Source organism: Leopardus geoffroyi, chromosome C3 (assembly GCF_018350155.1).
Source record: "Leopardus geoffroyi isolate Oge1 chromosome C3, O.geoffroyi_Oge1_pat1.0, whole genome shotgun sequence".
In the NCBI taxonomy this organism is placed as follows: domain Eukaryota; kingdom Metazoa; phylum Chordata; class Mammalia; order Carnivora; family Felidae; genus Leopardus; species Leopardus geoffroyi.
Window position 1 is genome coordinate 80242366 of NC_059338.1, and position 16409 is coordinate 80258774.

General features: G+C 52.1%; 1 protein-coding gene across 1 annotated transcript in view; it reads left to right on the forward strand.

Moving 5' to 3' along the window:
• The window catches only part of HHLA1 (HERV-H LTR-associating 1), a 37128-nt gene extending 30423 nt beyond the window's left edge, over positions 1-6705 (forward strand). The window contains exons 15-16 of the mRNA XM_045456148.1: positions 3354-3436; positions 4617-6705. Of these exons, the coding sequence (XP_045312104.1) occupies positions 3354-3436; positions 4617-4660 (127 nt within the window). The 3' untranslated portion in view covers positions 4661-6705. The remainder of the gene's footprint in view (positions 1-3353; positions 3437-4616) is intronic.
• Positions 6706-16409: the final 9704 nt, after the last annotated feature.

The following is a 16409-nucleotide window of genomic DNA, read 5'->3' on the forward strand; positions in this document are numbered from 1 at the left end:
TTGGAGAAAAATTACATTAAAAAACTATCTATATAGCAAATACTGGGTGCAAGGATAAAGGAGGAAGGCAGAAGTTTCCAGAGAGGAGTTTTAAGTTGAAACTTAGAGAAATGAAGCATCTATGAACCTGAGCTTATCCTTTCCTTTCCCTGTATTTTAACTTAATAGTAAATTGTTCTGTAATCTCCTCCTAAACCCTGAGTACAGGCTACGAATGACAGAGTGGGAGGCTGGCTTTACTCAGTGTGTTTGTTGAATCACACAGCCCCTGTGATCAAAAAATCATGCTCGAGTGGGGAAGTCGGCCATGCAAAGAGAAATCGCAAAACTATGAGAAGCGCCATAGCAGATCCACAGTATGCGCTGTGGGCCCCAGGGTAACTAAGGACTAGAGCTGTATGGAGAAATCAACAGAAGCTTCTGGGCCAGGAAATGGGAGGGGACGCTCCAGGCAAAAAGCAGGTGCAAAGATAGCATGGGCAGCCTGGAACATTGTAGGTCCACCGAGATCTGCAATGTGGCTGCAGCAAGGGTGACCGGCCACTGTCCCCGGCATAGGTCCCTTTCCAGAAGGACTTTGCTCTCTCAGGCTCCTGGTAAGCTCGTGCAAACAAGTTTTCACTCTTCCCATAGCTTCAGCTACTGCTCTGAGCTGTGCATTTCTTCCTTCATTCACAACACACTGAACCCAATCCCCAGGGTAGTTTGATGTTCTCTCTGTTCTGGAAGCTTTCTTTTTTATGTTTATTTTTGAGAGGTGGGAGGAGGGGCAGAGAGAGAGGGAGACCCAGAATCCGAAGCAGGCTCCAGGTTCTGAGCTGTCAGCACAGAGCCGGACGCGGGGCTCGAACTCACGAACATGAGCTCATGACCTGAGCCGAAGTCGGATGCTTAACCAACTAAGCCACCCAGGCACCCCTGTTTTGGAAGCTTTCTAAGCAACTTGCGGCTGTTAGAAGAAAATCTGGCCACACCTGCACACTGTCAAGCTAACTGGGGGTAGGGGGGTGGGGAGGGATTAGGGCCACAGAGCCAGGCCCTCAAAGCTAGTAGGTAGGTTCGTGTGCCGTATGGAGGGGCAGGGTTAAAACCAAACAGACCTGGGTTTAAATTTAGGCATAAACATAATTTTAATGAATGCATATTTCTTTAATTTTCAATGATATAACCATTCCTCTATTATAGCTTTTTTTTTTTTGCTATTATACATAGTGATAATTTATAATTTTGTATATAAAGCTTTTTCTCAACTGGCAATTTCTTGGAGTAAGTTGTTAAAATAGTTGAATCTATTCACATTTAGCAAACTTACACAGCACATGGTGCCAGGCACTATTCCCAAAACTTCGCAAGTATTGATTCATTTAATCCTCATAATCCAGTAAAGTAGATACTTATCAGAATTATTCTCATCTTAGAAAGGAAGAAACTGAGGCATGTTAATTTAAGTCACCTCAGTTTACACAGTTGGTAAGTGGAGAAGCCAGGATTTAAATCCAGATAATTTGGACCCCAAGGTCAGTATTTTTAGAGGGACCTTACATTAAAAAGAATTAATATTCTTAAAGCTTTTGGTGCCTATTGCCAAACTGCTTTCCAACCGAGAATGGCGTACAATTTCACCAGCACTGATGCGATCATTTAAATTTTTTAATTTATGGATCAGAAATGGTATCCGATTGTTTTTTTTTTTTTTTAATTTTTTTTTTTAATGTTTTATTTATTTTTGAGACAGAGAGAGACAGAGCATGAACGGGGGAGGGGCAGAGAGAGAGGGAGACACAGAATCGGAAACAGGCTCCAGGCTCTGAGCCATCAGCCCAGAGCCGGACGCGGGGCTCAAACTCACGGACCGCGAGATCGTGACCTGGCTGAAGTCAGACGCTTAACCGACTGCGCCACCCAGGCGCCCCAGTATCCGATTGTTTTAAAACTGTTGTTTGATTACTAATAAGTTTGAATGCGTTTGGAGGGTTTTCCCACTTCTATGAGTTACGAGTTTTTACTCTTTCATTTTTCACTCTCGTTTCTCTTTCTCTAGACTCGTCATGATGTTTTATTCTTCTTATCTCTTGACATTCGGTGTTTTGCGTGAGCTTTTTACATAATAAATTCAATATATGGTTAAAAAAAATTTAGGCGCTGCCACTTAGAAGCCATGGAGGCTAGTCATTTAGCCTCTCTGAGCCTCAGTGCCTCCTTCCGCAAAGTGGGGATAGCCCCGTTAGAATCGCGCTGTGCTCTGGCACGAAGCCGGTCACCGGGGTACAAATCCAGCCCTGTCTCTTGAGAGCAGCGCGTCCTCAGGCAAATCAGTTCATCCCATGCCCCAGTTCCCTCCCTGTCTCTGTGTCCTGTAAATTGAGGGTGATGGAGCCTGGGGAGTCTTTGCAGCCGGCTTTCCTCGAGCAGTTAGTTGTTCCCCAGAGTCTGCTGGACTCACAGAATGGTGCCGATGGGAGGGAAAGTAGAAGCTGGTCGGCCGCACCCCCTTAAGCATCCCACGAGGAGCTGCTCGGGCAGCAAAGACCCGGGGTCCCGGGGTGAGCCGGCGGCACAGAGAGCTCTTCTCCCTAGGCATGTGCCCAGCGCTCTTTCCCCGAAGCCCTGAGAAGAGATCCCTGCAGCCCGGCCCAGGGCGGGATATTACTTCGCAAGTACTCGCTGCCTGGTTCACAGGAACAGCCCTGCGCTCTTGCCCCAACTCACCCCCCAAATACATAAACGAACACCATCATTTGCTGAGCACCTGTGGCGAGCCCGGCCCTGCTCAGGAACTGGGCAAGTGTTACCTCGCTTAATCCTCGAGGTAACCGGTGAGCGTGGGCGCTATGGTTTCCTCTCGTGTGTAGATGGAAACACGGAGGCCCACGGAATTGAATACACAGCCTGAAGCCACACGTCCTAGTAAGGGAAGATGCCAGGACTAAAAATACAGCCTCTTCACTCCCAAGTCTAAACTTTTTCCGCCTCTCAGGCTCATCCTCTGCCCCCACCCCCCCCCCCCACACACCCTGTAAAGATAGAGAGGGCCTCCTTGCTGTGAATAATTGGCCGCTATGACTTTTTTTTAATTTATTTTTTGAGGGGGGTGGGAAGGGAGCAGAGGGGGGGCAGAGAGAGAGAGAGAGAGAGAGAGAGAGAGAGAGAGAATCCCAAGCAGGCTCCACACTCAGTGCGGAGCCCAAAGTGGGGCTCAATCTCACAACCGGGAGATCAGGACCTGAGCCGAAATCAAGAGTCGGACGCTCAACTACTGAGCCACCCAGGCACCCGTGACTTTGTAAATTATGCTTGTCTTCCGTTAGCCACAAGGGATGACGTTTGCTTTCCACTCTGATTGGAATCTTTAGGTACTGTCTTGAATACTATTCCTGGTTTCTGAAGAATGCAACATACATCTGTCAGAGGGTGAAAAGGGTGCCCCACTCACACAGTAAGTAGACGCTTGACCTTGGCGCTTGGCAATAAATGCCTTCTCTCAAGGAGCTCTAGAATTCAGTGATTGTCCCGTCTTCGTTAGGGACCAAAAAGAGCGGGTGCAGCTCAGGCGGTCGTCGTCAATTCTAGACAGAAAGAGTGGAGGATATTTCTGATTCCTGCTCACCTAACTGTTGGATGCTTGCAATTAGGTATAGGGGAAGAAAAACAAAGCGGGAGTCAGCCCAGCCAAGCACTATGGCTTTCTGTGTGATCTCGGGCAAGTTTCTCATCCTCACTGACTCCCATGTAAGCTACGGATACAAATGGACAAAGAAAGATCAAACAAAAGAGACCCCATGTGAATGCTCAAATTTCAGACCAAAGCAAATGAGTAGGAAGAATCCAAGAATAAGAAGGCAGCATGAGGTGCTACGAGTAGGGTGTATGACACCCCTCTCCTGGTCTTAGATGGTAGCAAAGCCCCCGTTTACTCCCGGAGAGGCCAGACTCGAGCTTTTTTTCCCTCCCACCCCTGCAGACAAAAGTGGCTGATCTGGCATATCTGGTCCGCCCAGGTGACGGTTTAGCCATCTACCTGGACTATCAAGTCGAAGGACTCTGGCCTCCTAAAAGTCGTGGAACCACATGGGACTTGCATTGCCTTTATGCTGCAGCACAAGAGCCAAGATTTGGGGTGGAGGTGGGGTGGGGTGGGGGTGGGGGGCTCAGTAGTCCAAATCCCTTCACCCGGGGGTGGGCAGGGGGAGCAGGAAATCTTGGTCGTTACTTATAGTCGAATAGTTCTTCTTTCGCTCTTGCCGCATGAAAATCTCCACACGAACAACATATTCCATCTAGGGAACAACATGTTAATGAGTTTAGAGTAGCTTTTTGCAAACTGGGGACACGAGGTAGATACAGCTGGGTAACCTGAAGCCATCACCAGGCGGAGAGTGGAGACTGGAGAGCTGTCCCCTTCTCGACTTCGCTGCCAACCGGCAGGGCGTCTGGCCCACTTCCTTCCTCTCTGACACAGACTCCTGAGTCCCCACCCACTGCCCTGTCACACCCTTGCCCCCCCCCCACCCTCCCCAGGAGCCTGGGCCATCACTGTGGGACCAGAGTTTATGCCTCTGTAGCGTTTCCTTCTTTCTCAGTACCTTGAATTCCCTCTTCTTCTTCTTCTCTTCCAGCCTTAAAACAAAAATGCCTCCAGAATATCTGCCAGTCCGTGTGAGGCCTTGAAAAGATGATGGGACCTAACGATAAACTGGACGACATCCCTTCACCCTGGCCCCTGGCCCAAGTTGGCTGGATGTGAAGAATTCGCCAGGCTCCAGCTAGATCATCAATTAACTGAAAGAGGTTCTTTGGGGAAGTAGCAATTCTTTCTTTCCTGTGAACCCTGTGAAGGGGGAAGGCCAAGTGTTAGAGCTGCCCTGAAACCTAAATCCACGGTCAAGAATCCCCCGTGATGCTTACGGAGATCCTGAGACGGGAGAAATGGGTTGAGGGGTATCACAGCAGCCAGAACAAATGAGTCCAGGCCCTGAGACTCTGACACAGTACCCAGAGTGACTTACACTTGGGATTTTAGGAAGACAACATGATAAATAAGGAAAGGGGAGCCCATACCCTGGAGAGAGTCACATAGGATTTCTCTACACCACGAACCCACGCTTCATTATATACAAGTAATCAGACTCGCTGACCATGGGATCCCGATAATTCTCCATGCCCCTAAATAGCAGGTGATGAGAACCTTCCCCCGGAGGAAGTGTGGCTTTTCTGTTGTTGATGTCTTGTGTCGATTTCTCATCTGTGGGTCCCGCTGTATTTGGGGGTCTCAGGTTCTGTGACTCACTAATAGGACTCCCGGAGCCAGAACAGCTTTTATGCTCACATTTCCTTCTTATTACAGAGAAAGCCTAGAGAGTAAAGTCAGCAAAGGTAAAAGGTGCAGGGGACAGGGCCCGGGAGAGGCCAGACATCAGCTTCCCGTTGCCCTCTCCGGTGAAGTTGCACGGGCACCACTTAATCCTTCCAGCAATGCCGTGTGACAACACGTATGGAGTATCATCAACCAGAAAAGCTCACCCGAGCCATGGAGTCCAGGGCTTTAATTGGGGATCAGCCTAGAGGCATGAACTTACTCTGTCTTCGGGCTCTCCACAGGTCAAGCCGACACGCCGTGACCCAAGGCCCCTGCTATAAGTTGTATTGTTAGCTTGGAGCATCTGGCATGACCCAAAGCTCCAGGTTTACGGACACTCTTGTCAGGTGAGGGTTCAGAGGTTAACCCCCAGGAGCTGTTCAGGGCTGGACTTTTCTTTGGAAGATGCAGGGTTCAATGCCGTAGCCCTGCTGAGTCAACCCTTTCCCAGGCACCCACGGGCTAAGGTGTCCCTGTATCGGTTCCAGTCCCTTTTAATTTCTCCCCAGGCCGCAGTAGCTGCAAACACCCCTGTGAGTGCCAAGTCCCCATGCAGAGCATTACTGAGCAGACTTGCTCTTTCCAATGGCCCGTGTGGACCCCGTGCTCCCTCACTGCTGTGCCCAGAGCTCCAGTCTTTCATGTTAACATGCGGCCCGGGCATTGGTGTCCCACCCTCTCTGACCCATGCCTGCCCTTTGGTGAGAAAAGTTACTCCATTCACAGTCCAAGTAGAAACGATTTCCCCCCATTGGTAGACACTTGAGTGCCCTTGCCCCGACTACCTGTGGACAACAAGGCTCTCAGAAAGGTAGAACTTGAACTTCAGGAAGAGACTTCCCTCCTCTCATCACGCGCAGAAAAGATTTAGTTTTAACCTCTGGAACACTTGGGAGGCCCTCAAAGTTATGCAAATGCCAAGCTCATGAACTACACCTGCCATCACGACTCTGGGGGCCTGCAAAGGGCCCTCTCGTTTGCAAAGCTGAGGAGGACACGGGAAATCTCCTAGGGCAAAGGGACCATACCTGGATAGGAACCAAAAAATGAGCACGATTCATCAGGTGGGGGTTGACCTGACCAGACCTTCTCGAATGGATAAAGTTGATATTACTAATCAAGGATCTGTGGCCAAGAAAGTCTCCCAGAGTTTCCCCCAAAGAGTAATTTATCATCAGGGAAGGTGGGACTAAAGACTTGGTCCCAACACCCTGGCTATTTGTCTGTGGGGGAAACCGGAGGGTGCCCAGCCATCCCACATCTTGGGGATTATGACTGAGCATGACTATCGTTTAAAGTTTGTTTAGGGGCGCCTGGGTGGCTCAGTCGGTTGAGCGTCCGACTTCGGCTCAGGTCATGAGCTCACGGTTTGTGAGTTCGAGCCCCACGTCGGTCTCTGTGCTGACAGCTCGGAGCCTGGAGCCTGGTTCGGATTCTGTGTCTCGCTCTCTCTCTGCCCCTCCCCTGCTCACACTCTGTCTCTCTCTGTCTCAAAAATAAATAAAACATTAAAAAAACATTTAAAGTTTATTTATTTATTTTGAGAAGGAGAGAGAGCACGCAAGCAGGGGTGAGGCAGAGAGAGAGAGAGACAGAGAGAGAGAGAGAATCCCAAGCAGGCTCCGCACTAACAGCAGGGCTCGAACTCACGAACCGTGAGATCACGATCTGAGCCAAAATCAAGAGTCAGCCACTTAACGGACTGAGCCCCCCAGGTGCCCCACGAGCATGACTAACTTAGAAAAGCCCACATGTGGAGGACCTCTAAGGCCCGTGCAGGGATCTGAACTTGAAGTAAAGACAAAGGCTCAGAGGACCACACAGGACCAGTTTTCTAGAGTCACCCCATCTGCCACAACAGGGGCAATGACAGAAGGAAAACAGGACCCAAGAGCAACTGAACAGAGCTGAGTCCAGAGTCCATGGTCTCCTAGAGGTTAAGGGGAGGTTTGACCCTCCCCCGAGCTGAATAAGTCCTGATTTGGGGGATGCTTAGGGCAACGAGGAGGCCTTGGGGGTGCTGCCACACTAGAGTTCTTAATAATTTGTGCCTATGTGGCCACCAGGGGTTCACTGATGAGGTAAAAAAGGTGGGGCCGTGACTGCCCGCTGATGAAGGAGTTACAGGTGTAGCATCCGTTACACGTATAACATCACTAAACAGGATTCTTCCCAGGGGCAAAGGCACAGGTGCATTTCTGTCTGTCTCATTCACGCCCAAGCTAAACTCATATTCATGAATACAAGCTAAACAGGCAGCAGACAGGGAAGGGGGAAGGGAGGAGGAGGGGGGAGGGAAGGGAGAAATTTCGGCACTGAGCCATGCTGCCTGTTGACTTAAGAGTTTAGAGATGAGGCGTCTTCTGTGCTGGTGGGAAAGGATTGGGGCAGCTCCGTTCATCGTCAGTGCTCACGAGACACTGAACAATAACTAATGATCTATAAACAAATCTTTAAGGCACACGAGCAACTAATTATCTGCAGAAGCCCTCCGGTGGGTTCCACCAAGGCTCAGCGACCCCAGATCGAATCGTCGGATGAGCCCAGCAGGGAGGGTCAGGGGAACAGCTCGGAGGGCTCTCAGCGGGCTAGCCTGCCCACCCAGAATGATCCCATCACCGTGAGCTCAGATAGATGCCCCCGCCTCGACATGGGCTGTCCAGTCTGGGAAGTGGAGTCCCTGCTGTCGTGACCATCCTGAGCGTAGGATTCGCCGGGGTCCGCTGCCGTGGTGCTGTTGTGAAAACGACAGGGGCAAAAATCCCATAAAAACACGTACGGCCCATAACAGCGCTCGATAAGCACTTGTTTTCCAAGGCAGGGTTCTCCCCACGAAATGCAGGCGGGAGCCGCATCCGAGCAGCGACAGGTCACTGTCCCGCTGCTAGGGAGGAGGCAGGGCTGGTACCCGATCCTAGCGTGTCTATCAAGCCCCATCTCACCCCACCCCACAGCTGGGGCAGGAAACCCCTTAAGGAAAGAGGCATCAAATTCCCGGGCCTTGAGGTCAGGAATATATAAGAAGAATCCCCCAGAGATCCCCTTGTTGGGGAATTCACTAGACCAGACAAAGCCTGCCCTTCTTTGTCAGGAGAGCCCATGTGAATTTCATCAGCCTTTCATCCCCCAGAGTCCCCCTGATGACCCCGAGACACAATCCCTGGGCCCCCAGGCCTTGGAGGTGAGGTAGGGGTGTGGAACAGGGCAGCTATTGTTCTCTGATTACAGCCTGGTTCTCCTCTGGGGCTCAAGACGGGCCTCTTAATATGGAGCCTCACCTGCTCCAAGGCAGAGCGTTATGATGTCCCCGTCCCCCTCAGAGGCCTCCCACCTGCCAACCTGCGAGAAAAGCTGTCCTCTCCCCGTGAGGAGTGGGGGGGGGGGGGGGGAGGAGGGATCACGTGACTAAGGGTCTTCCCTTGGGATATAAAGGACTCGGTCTCCATCTTGTTCAAAGTCGAGCATCGTTCATCCAGCTGCTTCTAAGTGGGACCTTCGAGGTACGCACCCCCTTTCCCCTGAGGGGTAGGGAGCCGAAGAGGGCGGAAGGGAGGGAAGGAGGAGGGAGGGAGAGAGAAGGATGACAGGTTGGAGGGGGGGAGAAATGGATGGCAGAAGAGAGGGAGGGTGGGGGTGCTCTCAAGGGGCACCTGAGACCTGGGTGCTACGCCAGGACGTCGCTGGGAATCGGGTCACCCTGAGCCCTTGTGCGAAAAGATGCAACGTCAGAGGGACAGCACCTGTTGCGTGTCCCTGGGGACACTGCATCCCATCGGCGAGGGGCGTGCAAACCTGTGTGCGCCCATGTCTCTCCCCAGGGCACCTGGTGTGGAAAGGGGCCAGACTTACCGAGCACTTGGCCTACACCAGGCACGGTGCCCCGTCTAACCCTCAAGATACCCGGATGAAGAACCCCCTTATGGGCATTTTAGTGCCCAGGGAAACGAGTTCCAAGCAGCGTCAGTGCCTGGCTCAGGATGCTCAACATATAAAAGGCCGAGCCCACCCCAGGCCTGGCCAGCTAGACAGGTCTTGCTCTTAGACACTTCCCACAGTGCCTTGGAGTCAGTCTTCAGGAGCCAGGGCCCGAGGCAAGGCCAGGGGAGCCCTCATTTCCCCAAGGACAGTGAGTGTTTACCGTCGGCCCCGGAGGCCTCCTTGGGTAAATGAGGAAGAGGCAGCTCTTCCTGAAGGTGGACACAGCCCCACCCCCGAGGCACCTGGCTCGACCCACAGAAGGCTGCTGACTTCCGCAGTGGCCCTGTGCTCGCCCACCTGCAGACCCCGAGGGGCACGCCCCGCATTCGGGTCTCACTCCCCATGGCTCAGGGCTGAGCGCGTGCTGTCCCCTCCGGCTGGCACCCAGGTTCCCCTTGCTTGGCTCTCGGCTCGGGATTGCCAACTACAGCGTCACACTGCACGCCAGCCAGTGGCTGGCCACTCCGAAGGGCCTCCCAAGCGGGTGCTCCCAAAAGTCACGACAGTCCTACCGCGAATGATCGCGAGCCCGCTTGTCTGTTGGGGGTTCCGCGATCAGGATGGCACTGTCGGGCGGGTCTGGCCTCGGACCGAATATTGTGCCTGGTGGTGGCACCCCCTGCAGTGGTGCCTCCTGGCAAAGGGGACTGTGGCCTCACCGGACGTCTCTGAGCCTCAGGTCCCTGCACGGCAAGTGAGGCGTGGGGCGCCTGGCTGGCTCCGTCGGTTGAGGTTCTGAGGTTGGCTCAAGTCATGATCTAGTGCTTCGTGAGTTCGAGCCCCATCGGCACAGAACCTGCTTTGCATCCTCTGTCCCTCCCTCTCTCTCTCTCTCTCTGCCCCTCCCCTACTCACGCTCTCTCTCTCTCAAAAACAAGTAAAACATTTAAAAGAAAAAAAAGAAAGGAAGTGAGGCGTGTGCTAGTCAAATCTCTATATGCCAGTCTAAGGCGCACGCGTGGTGGGGCCCATGACACAAAGAATGACCCGGTAATGGAAGGTAGTGTTTAAAGGAATAAGGTCCACAGGGCGCCTGGCTGGCTCAGTCCGAGCATGTGACTCTGGATCTCAGGGTCATGAGTTCAAGTCCCCCATTAGGCGTGGGGCCTTCTTAAAACAATAGATAAATAAATAAAGGGATTAAGGTCCTAAAGTTTATAACTTACTTTGCTTCTAATTGCGGCAAAATACACACAACCTAAAATTTACCATTGTAACTATTTTTAAGTTACGTACATTCACGCTGCTGTGCGACCCTCACCACCATCCCTCTCCAGAACTTCCTCATCTTCCCCAACTGAAACTCTGTGCCCGTTAAACAACGACTCCCTTTCCGCCCCCCTCCCGACTTTAAAAAAGACACATTGGAGCTGAGCCAAGATTTTGTCTGTAATAAGGTCACTTTTGTTCCTTTCCCTTCTAATAGTTACATGCTTGAAAATCCAGTAGAGGTCTCTGTAATTCCAATGAGCATCACCCTCAGCCTGTCTCCTCTGAGCGGCAGGACAACCCAGGGGAATCGCCTCCCGGAAGTGAGTGTCCTAGGAGAAAAGGGACAGCAGGCGCTACACGAAACTGACCACCTGCTTCATTTCACCAGACGGGGGGCGGGGCTTCCACTCAAACAGGGCAGAGGGGCCTTTATCGTAACAGCTGCTGTTTACTGAGTCTTTCCTGTGTGCCAGACACAGTGGCTGTAATTACTAATGTTTTCCAGCCACTTCTCTCCGTCAGGCACTGTTGTCACTGCCCTGCATGGATCAGCTCATTCAGCCCTCACAATAGCCTCATAAGTGACAATGTTATTATCATGAGCACTTCCCAGCTCATGGGAAGTGGGACATTGTGACCATAAGTTGCCAGTCTCAGGGGCTCAATGATCTCATCTGTAAAGAGAGTTGAACGACCTTCTCCAAGCTCCGACTGTCTCAGGATTCTCGCACAGAGGGTCGTGACACCGAGGCTTTTTCTTCCCCCAGGAAACGGTTCATCTGGGTTTGTACCCGAAGAACTGAGCCCAGAACGCCACCTGGAGTCGTTTTTTTAAATGTGTTTTCTGCTTCTTTGTCCCCCATATATGGTAACACGCAAACATGCAGTTTGATTAAATGGTCTCATGTTACAAGGTCATGAAGGATGTTGTCACATATAGCCAGGTTGCCTTGAGGCTTTTTTTCCCTTTCTTGAGGGAGGGGACCCCACCGCAAGACCTCCTAGCATGCTCTCCTTGTGGTGGCAAGGATACCAAATGTACCAGGTGATGACATCAGCCTCAGTCTTGTGGGTATGACTTCAGTGGGTATGACCTTCTAGAATGCCTTCAGCTGTTCACCCACAGAGTTTCCAGGGTGGCCACTTTCCATCTGGAGACATCCCAGGCCTCGCCCTGAAGTTTCAGCCTGGTTTCTTGGCCTTGACAAGGAGACATTCAGACCCAAATCTCCGCAGGAACGATCAGAGAGCTGGTCCAACCTGTAACGTTAACCTGCTGTAGGAATTTATGTGGCTACAAAAGGTTAAAGCAGAGCATTCTGTCCATCAGATAATAACCAGAGTCTTAGAAGATGCTTGAGCTCAGTGGGAATCTCCAAGAACTCACGTTCTGCCCTCCGCAGTCGTTCCACAAACATTTATTCTATAGCTACTAGAGGCTATGCTAGGCCCTGGGGAAGGTCCACAGAGTAACGATCTCAGGACCTACCAATGTTTTCTCCTTTGGGACACCTTCCACAGTACAAATCCCTGCCCACAAGGTAGAGTGGCCCACTGTGGCCCTGGGTCCATTTGTAGGGCCACCAGGACATGGGACAGCCTTTGTCTCTGGGAGGACAAACTGTAGAAAGTGCTCTTTCCTCCAGGCTGATGCAGCCCGGCAGAGGGCAAACTTGGGAGTTGAACACTGGATGCATTTCAGCCCCTATGTGCCCCTCAGTGCGACACCCTTGCCCAGTGCACAACATGTACAACCCCACCCAGCAGCCATGTGGTTGCCCCTGGGGTAGCACGATCACACTGTGCTATCATTCACACTCTGTTCTATGCACAAGTCAACCATCCATCTGACATTCTTGAAGGAGTTATGTTCCCAGGGAGTTAAAATTATCTAAAATCCCTCTGGTCTTTAATGTTTTTCCTTCCCCATTAAATACATGGTTGACCTGTTTGCACTAAGTGCCTACTGAAGGTAAATATTTGTTGACTTGCTCAGATCACGGGGCGCTATGATTGAAATGCGGTCAGTTCTTGGACTCTGCCCCCTTGCCACGACCCCCATGGCAGTCCCTGAGGCATGGTCTCTTGAACGCTAGGACAGCAACCAGGCGTTCAAATCGCTCAGGAGCCATGGGGAAGGAAGAAATAGTCCCTCAGGAAAGCACCGTTTGTTGGCAGGCAGCGCCACCTTGTGGTTGCCAAATTTATTCCTATGTCAAGCGTTGGTAAGGTTCAAAGTCAGACTACTGAAGGTATATACTCAGAATGCCCCGGTAGCCCAATATATGGATTATTTACAGCTCTGTCTACAAAAGTCAAACTATAGCCCTTGTTCAGCTGCCTCCCTTCCCTATTATTCTGTGAACAACTCACAGATAAGGAGCGGTTTTCGCTCACTTTGCATTCTGGGATCCTTGCGATGTGCCTGCCGCAACACAATAAGGGACCATGGGGAAAATGAATAAATGACACCAGATCTGTGGCCTCAAGGAGCCCGGGTTCAGATTCCATTTTGCAGATGGATGAACTGACTCTCAGGGAGAGAAGGTGATCTGCTGAATGTCATTAGTTGATGCTGGTTAGTGGCGAAGCTGGGACAGAAACCCTCCTAGGGCTTTCTCCTACCTCAATGCGCTATGGGGACAAAGAGCTCGTGGGCGTTCTTACTTCCTGGGATTTCCGAAAGCGTACTCATCATCTTCCACCGACTTCTCTCTCAGGAGGCTGTTCCCTGGATGCCTCAGCCCCTCCTTTGCCCTCGCGCTATGATCGTGCTTCTCCTGAGTATGCTGATGGCCCCTCACGGCGGTGAGTAACGGTATTTTCCACCGAATTTCTGGCTTGTTATGTAATTAACATGAACACTGGGGAGTGTTGTCAAATGTCATCTTATTTGCTTGTTACTACTTTTATCCTCTTGCCTGGGAGGGATGGAAGTCAAACAGTAATGACGGGCCACAGATTTAATTCAGCTGATATTTGAGGACCTTGCCCGGTGCATGAGGTGCGGGATGGGCGATGAGGAGGAGATCCAGGGAGAGCACAAGGCAGGGTGGCCACTCAACCATTCCTCCCCCTGATGGTACATCTCGTCTTGCCTTTGCTCGCCGGCTGCTGGCCCGTGTTTCGCTCGTTTCCTCGGAGTGTGTCAGTCCTCTCCACATGCGACAGGAAACACCCCTGTGTAGGTGTGTCTGCTGCAAAGGCACCTCCACCCCGCACCGGGGTCCCACGCCACCAGAGCCTGAAGACATCCGAGCAAGCTCCCTGGCAGCCCGGGCACTCATTTCCAGTTCACGTGGAGTCGTGGTGACGATTCCGAGACTTCCGGCTCCCTCCTTTCTCGTTTGCACATTGGTGCGGCTCTCGAAGCCCCCCACCTCTTTCTTTCCTTCCTACGACTGCTCTGGCTCCCGAGTGACTGCCGTCACCCGTTTACCCAGCCATTTCTTCCTTCCCTCCTCATGTTCGGGTAAACTGGGGACCAACACGCTGAGCCTCCCTCTGCAAGGTTCCCTTCCAAACACGGTAGTGAGGGTGTCAACATTATTGAGAATTGGTCTCGACCGTGACCCGAGTTAGAGGACACGCAGAGATCTGCGTGCTCCCCGGAAATCGGTGAGCACCCGTTATAGGGTAGGCACTTCATGGAGGACCCCAAAGCTCTCCTTCAGCTCTGGGTGCTCCCGAGCTCCGCCCCAGACCTTCCCTGCACGACAAAGGAGCACTCCCACTTCCAGAAGTTGACGGGCTGCTATTGATAATTTAGCTCCTTCGCGGATGATTTTTTTTTTTTTTCCCTCATTAAAGCCATTTTGTCGTGATTTGGGTCCCCAGGGCCAGTGGCTCCACCTGTACCCAGACCCTGACTGTCTTGTTCAAATTCCAACTATGGCCTTGGTGTCCGTCATTTTTTATGATAAAACTATGAAATATTCTATAGCTTTTCAGTCTCTTCCCTATCCTTTAAAATGAGATCACATCAGGGCACCTGGGTGGCTCCGTCAGTTAAGTGTCCGACTTGGGCTCAGGTCATGATCTCTCGGCTTGTGGGTTCGAGCCCCATGTCAGGCTCTGTGCTGACAGCTCGGGGCCTGGAGCCTGCTTCTGATTCCGTGTCTCCCTCTCTCTCTCTCTGCCTCTTTCCTGTCCATACTCTGTCTCTCTCTCCCTCGCTCAGAAATAAATAAACATTAAAAAAAAATTAAAGCCATAGTTGGGGCACCTGGGAGGCTCAGTCGGTTAGGTCACAATCTCCCGGTTCATGAGTTCGAGCCCCACATCAGGCTCTTTGCTGTCAGCATGGCCCCACTTTGGCGCCTCTGTCTCCGTCTCTCTGCCACTTCTCCGTGCACACCTTTGCACACACACACTCTCTGTGTCTCTCTCTCAAAAATAAATAAACGTTAAAAATTTTTTTAAAAAATCAGAGCCATAGAAAGTTGCACACACACTCTCCCTCTCTCAAAAATAAATAAATGTTAAACATTTTTTAAAAAAAATTAGAGCCATAGAGAGTTGAAGTGCAAACATATACATGCACGTGTGTATTTAAATGTCCCATACCTGCAGCCCCGACTTTGCAGGGGTGAGTGTGTGACCACCACGATTCTACGCTACCCAGCCAACAAATTCACCAGGTTTTGGTCCAGGCGCTGCGGGGGGGGGGGGGGGGGGGGGGGGGGGGGAGGTCTGTTTTTTGTTGTTTTGTTTTGTTTTTTAATTTTTTTAAGTTTGTTTATTTTGAGAGAGGGAGAGAGAGAGAGCACGAACAGGGGAGGGGCAAAGAGGGAGGGAGGGAGAGAATCCCAAGCGGGCTCTGCCCTGACAGCATAGAGCTTGACTTGGGGCTCGAACTCACGAACCATGGGATCACGACCTGAGCCAAAACCAAGAGTCGGGCGCTGAATCGACTGAGCCACCCAGGCGCCCCCGTCTGTGCTTGAGGCCTCCGCCCGCACGCCTAGTCTCAAAGAGGCGGGAGTGGTGCCTTGGTCTGGGTCCTCTGGGAAACGGATGCCCAGACCGCCGACGTCCTTGGAGGAAACACCTGGGGGATGGCAGGACTGCAACCAGGACAGGAGAGGTGGGTGCGTCCTTGACCACAGCTGGGTCTGAGGAAAGTCTGGCAAGGCCGCTAGGGAGGAGTCCATAAGCAATGTCCCGTGTGCCCCAGGAAGCTGGGCCACTGGGGTGTACCTGCTGGGTCATGGCTGGGAGCAGCCATGGGGGACGTGAACTCTGTGCAGAGCCCCCTTGGGCTTCTGAGCACCGCAGGCACAGAGCCGGAACTCTGCCGGGCGCCTTCTCGAAGCCGCACCCCCAAGGCCGTCTGACTCAGATGTCGAGGCAAGGCTTTGGGGCGTGCGGACAGGGTGGAGGGTCTCTGTACACTTCCACGGCTATCTCCGGGGTGTTTCCTCACCCCTGTGGCAGGGGTGGGAGCGGCCCCCTCAGCACGCCCGGGGCCAGGTTGCCCTCTCTCTTCTCTTCGCTGAGAGCTGGCTCGTGACTCCAAAGTGTTGGCCGGTGGGATGGTGGTCAGGCCTGTTAGGAGAGGGAGATACCCTTGAACCTTCCCCACCAGGGAGCTCGACACAGACCCCCATCACACAGCAGAAGTGGTGCCCATTCCCCATCGTCCTCTGTGCGTCCACCTGCCAGAACCTGCGGGAGAGGCGGCTGGACACGGGTGGGGTTTGTGCATTCCTGGCTGATCTTCCGGGCAGAACACTTCATCGTATGAGACACCGCTCATAACCGCCGACAGACCTCGCCCTTCCACTCTCTAGAAATGGCTGATTTTGCTTAAAGGTTACAAGGCGAGGATTCCGTGATTCCACTGGGCCGTCACTCACTGGCT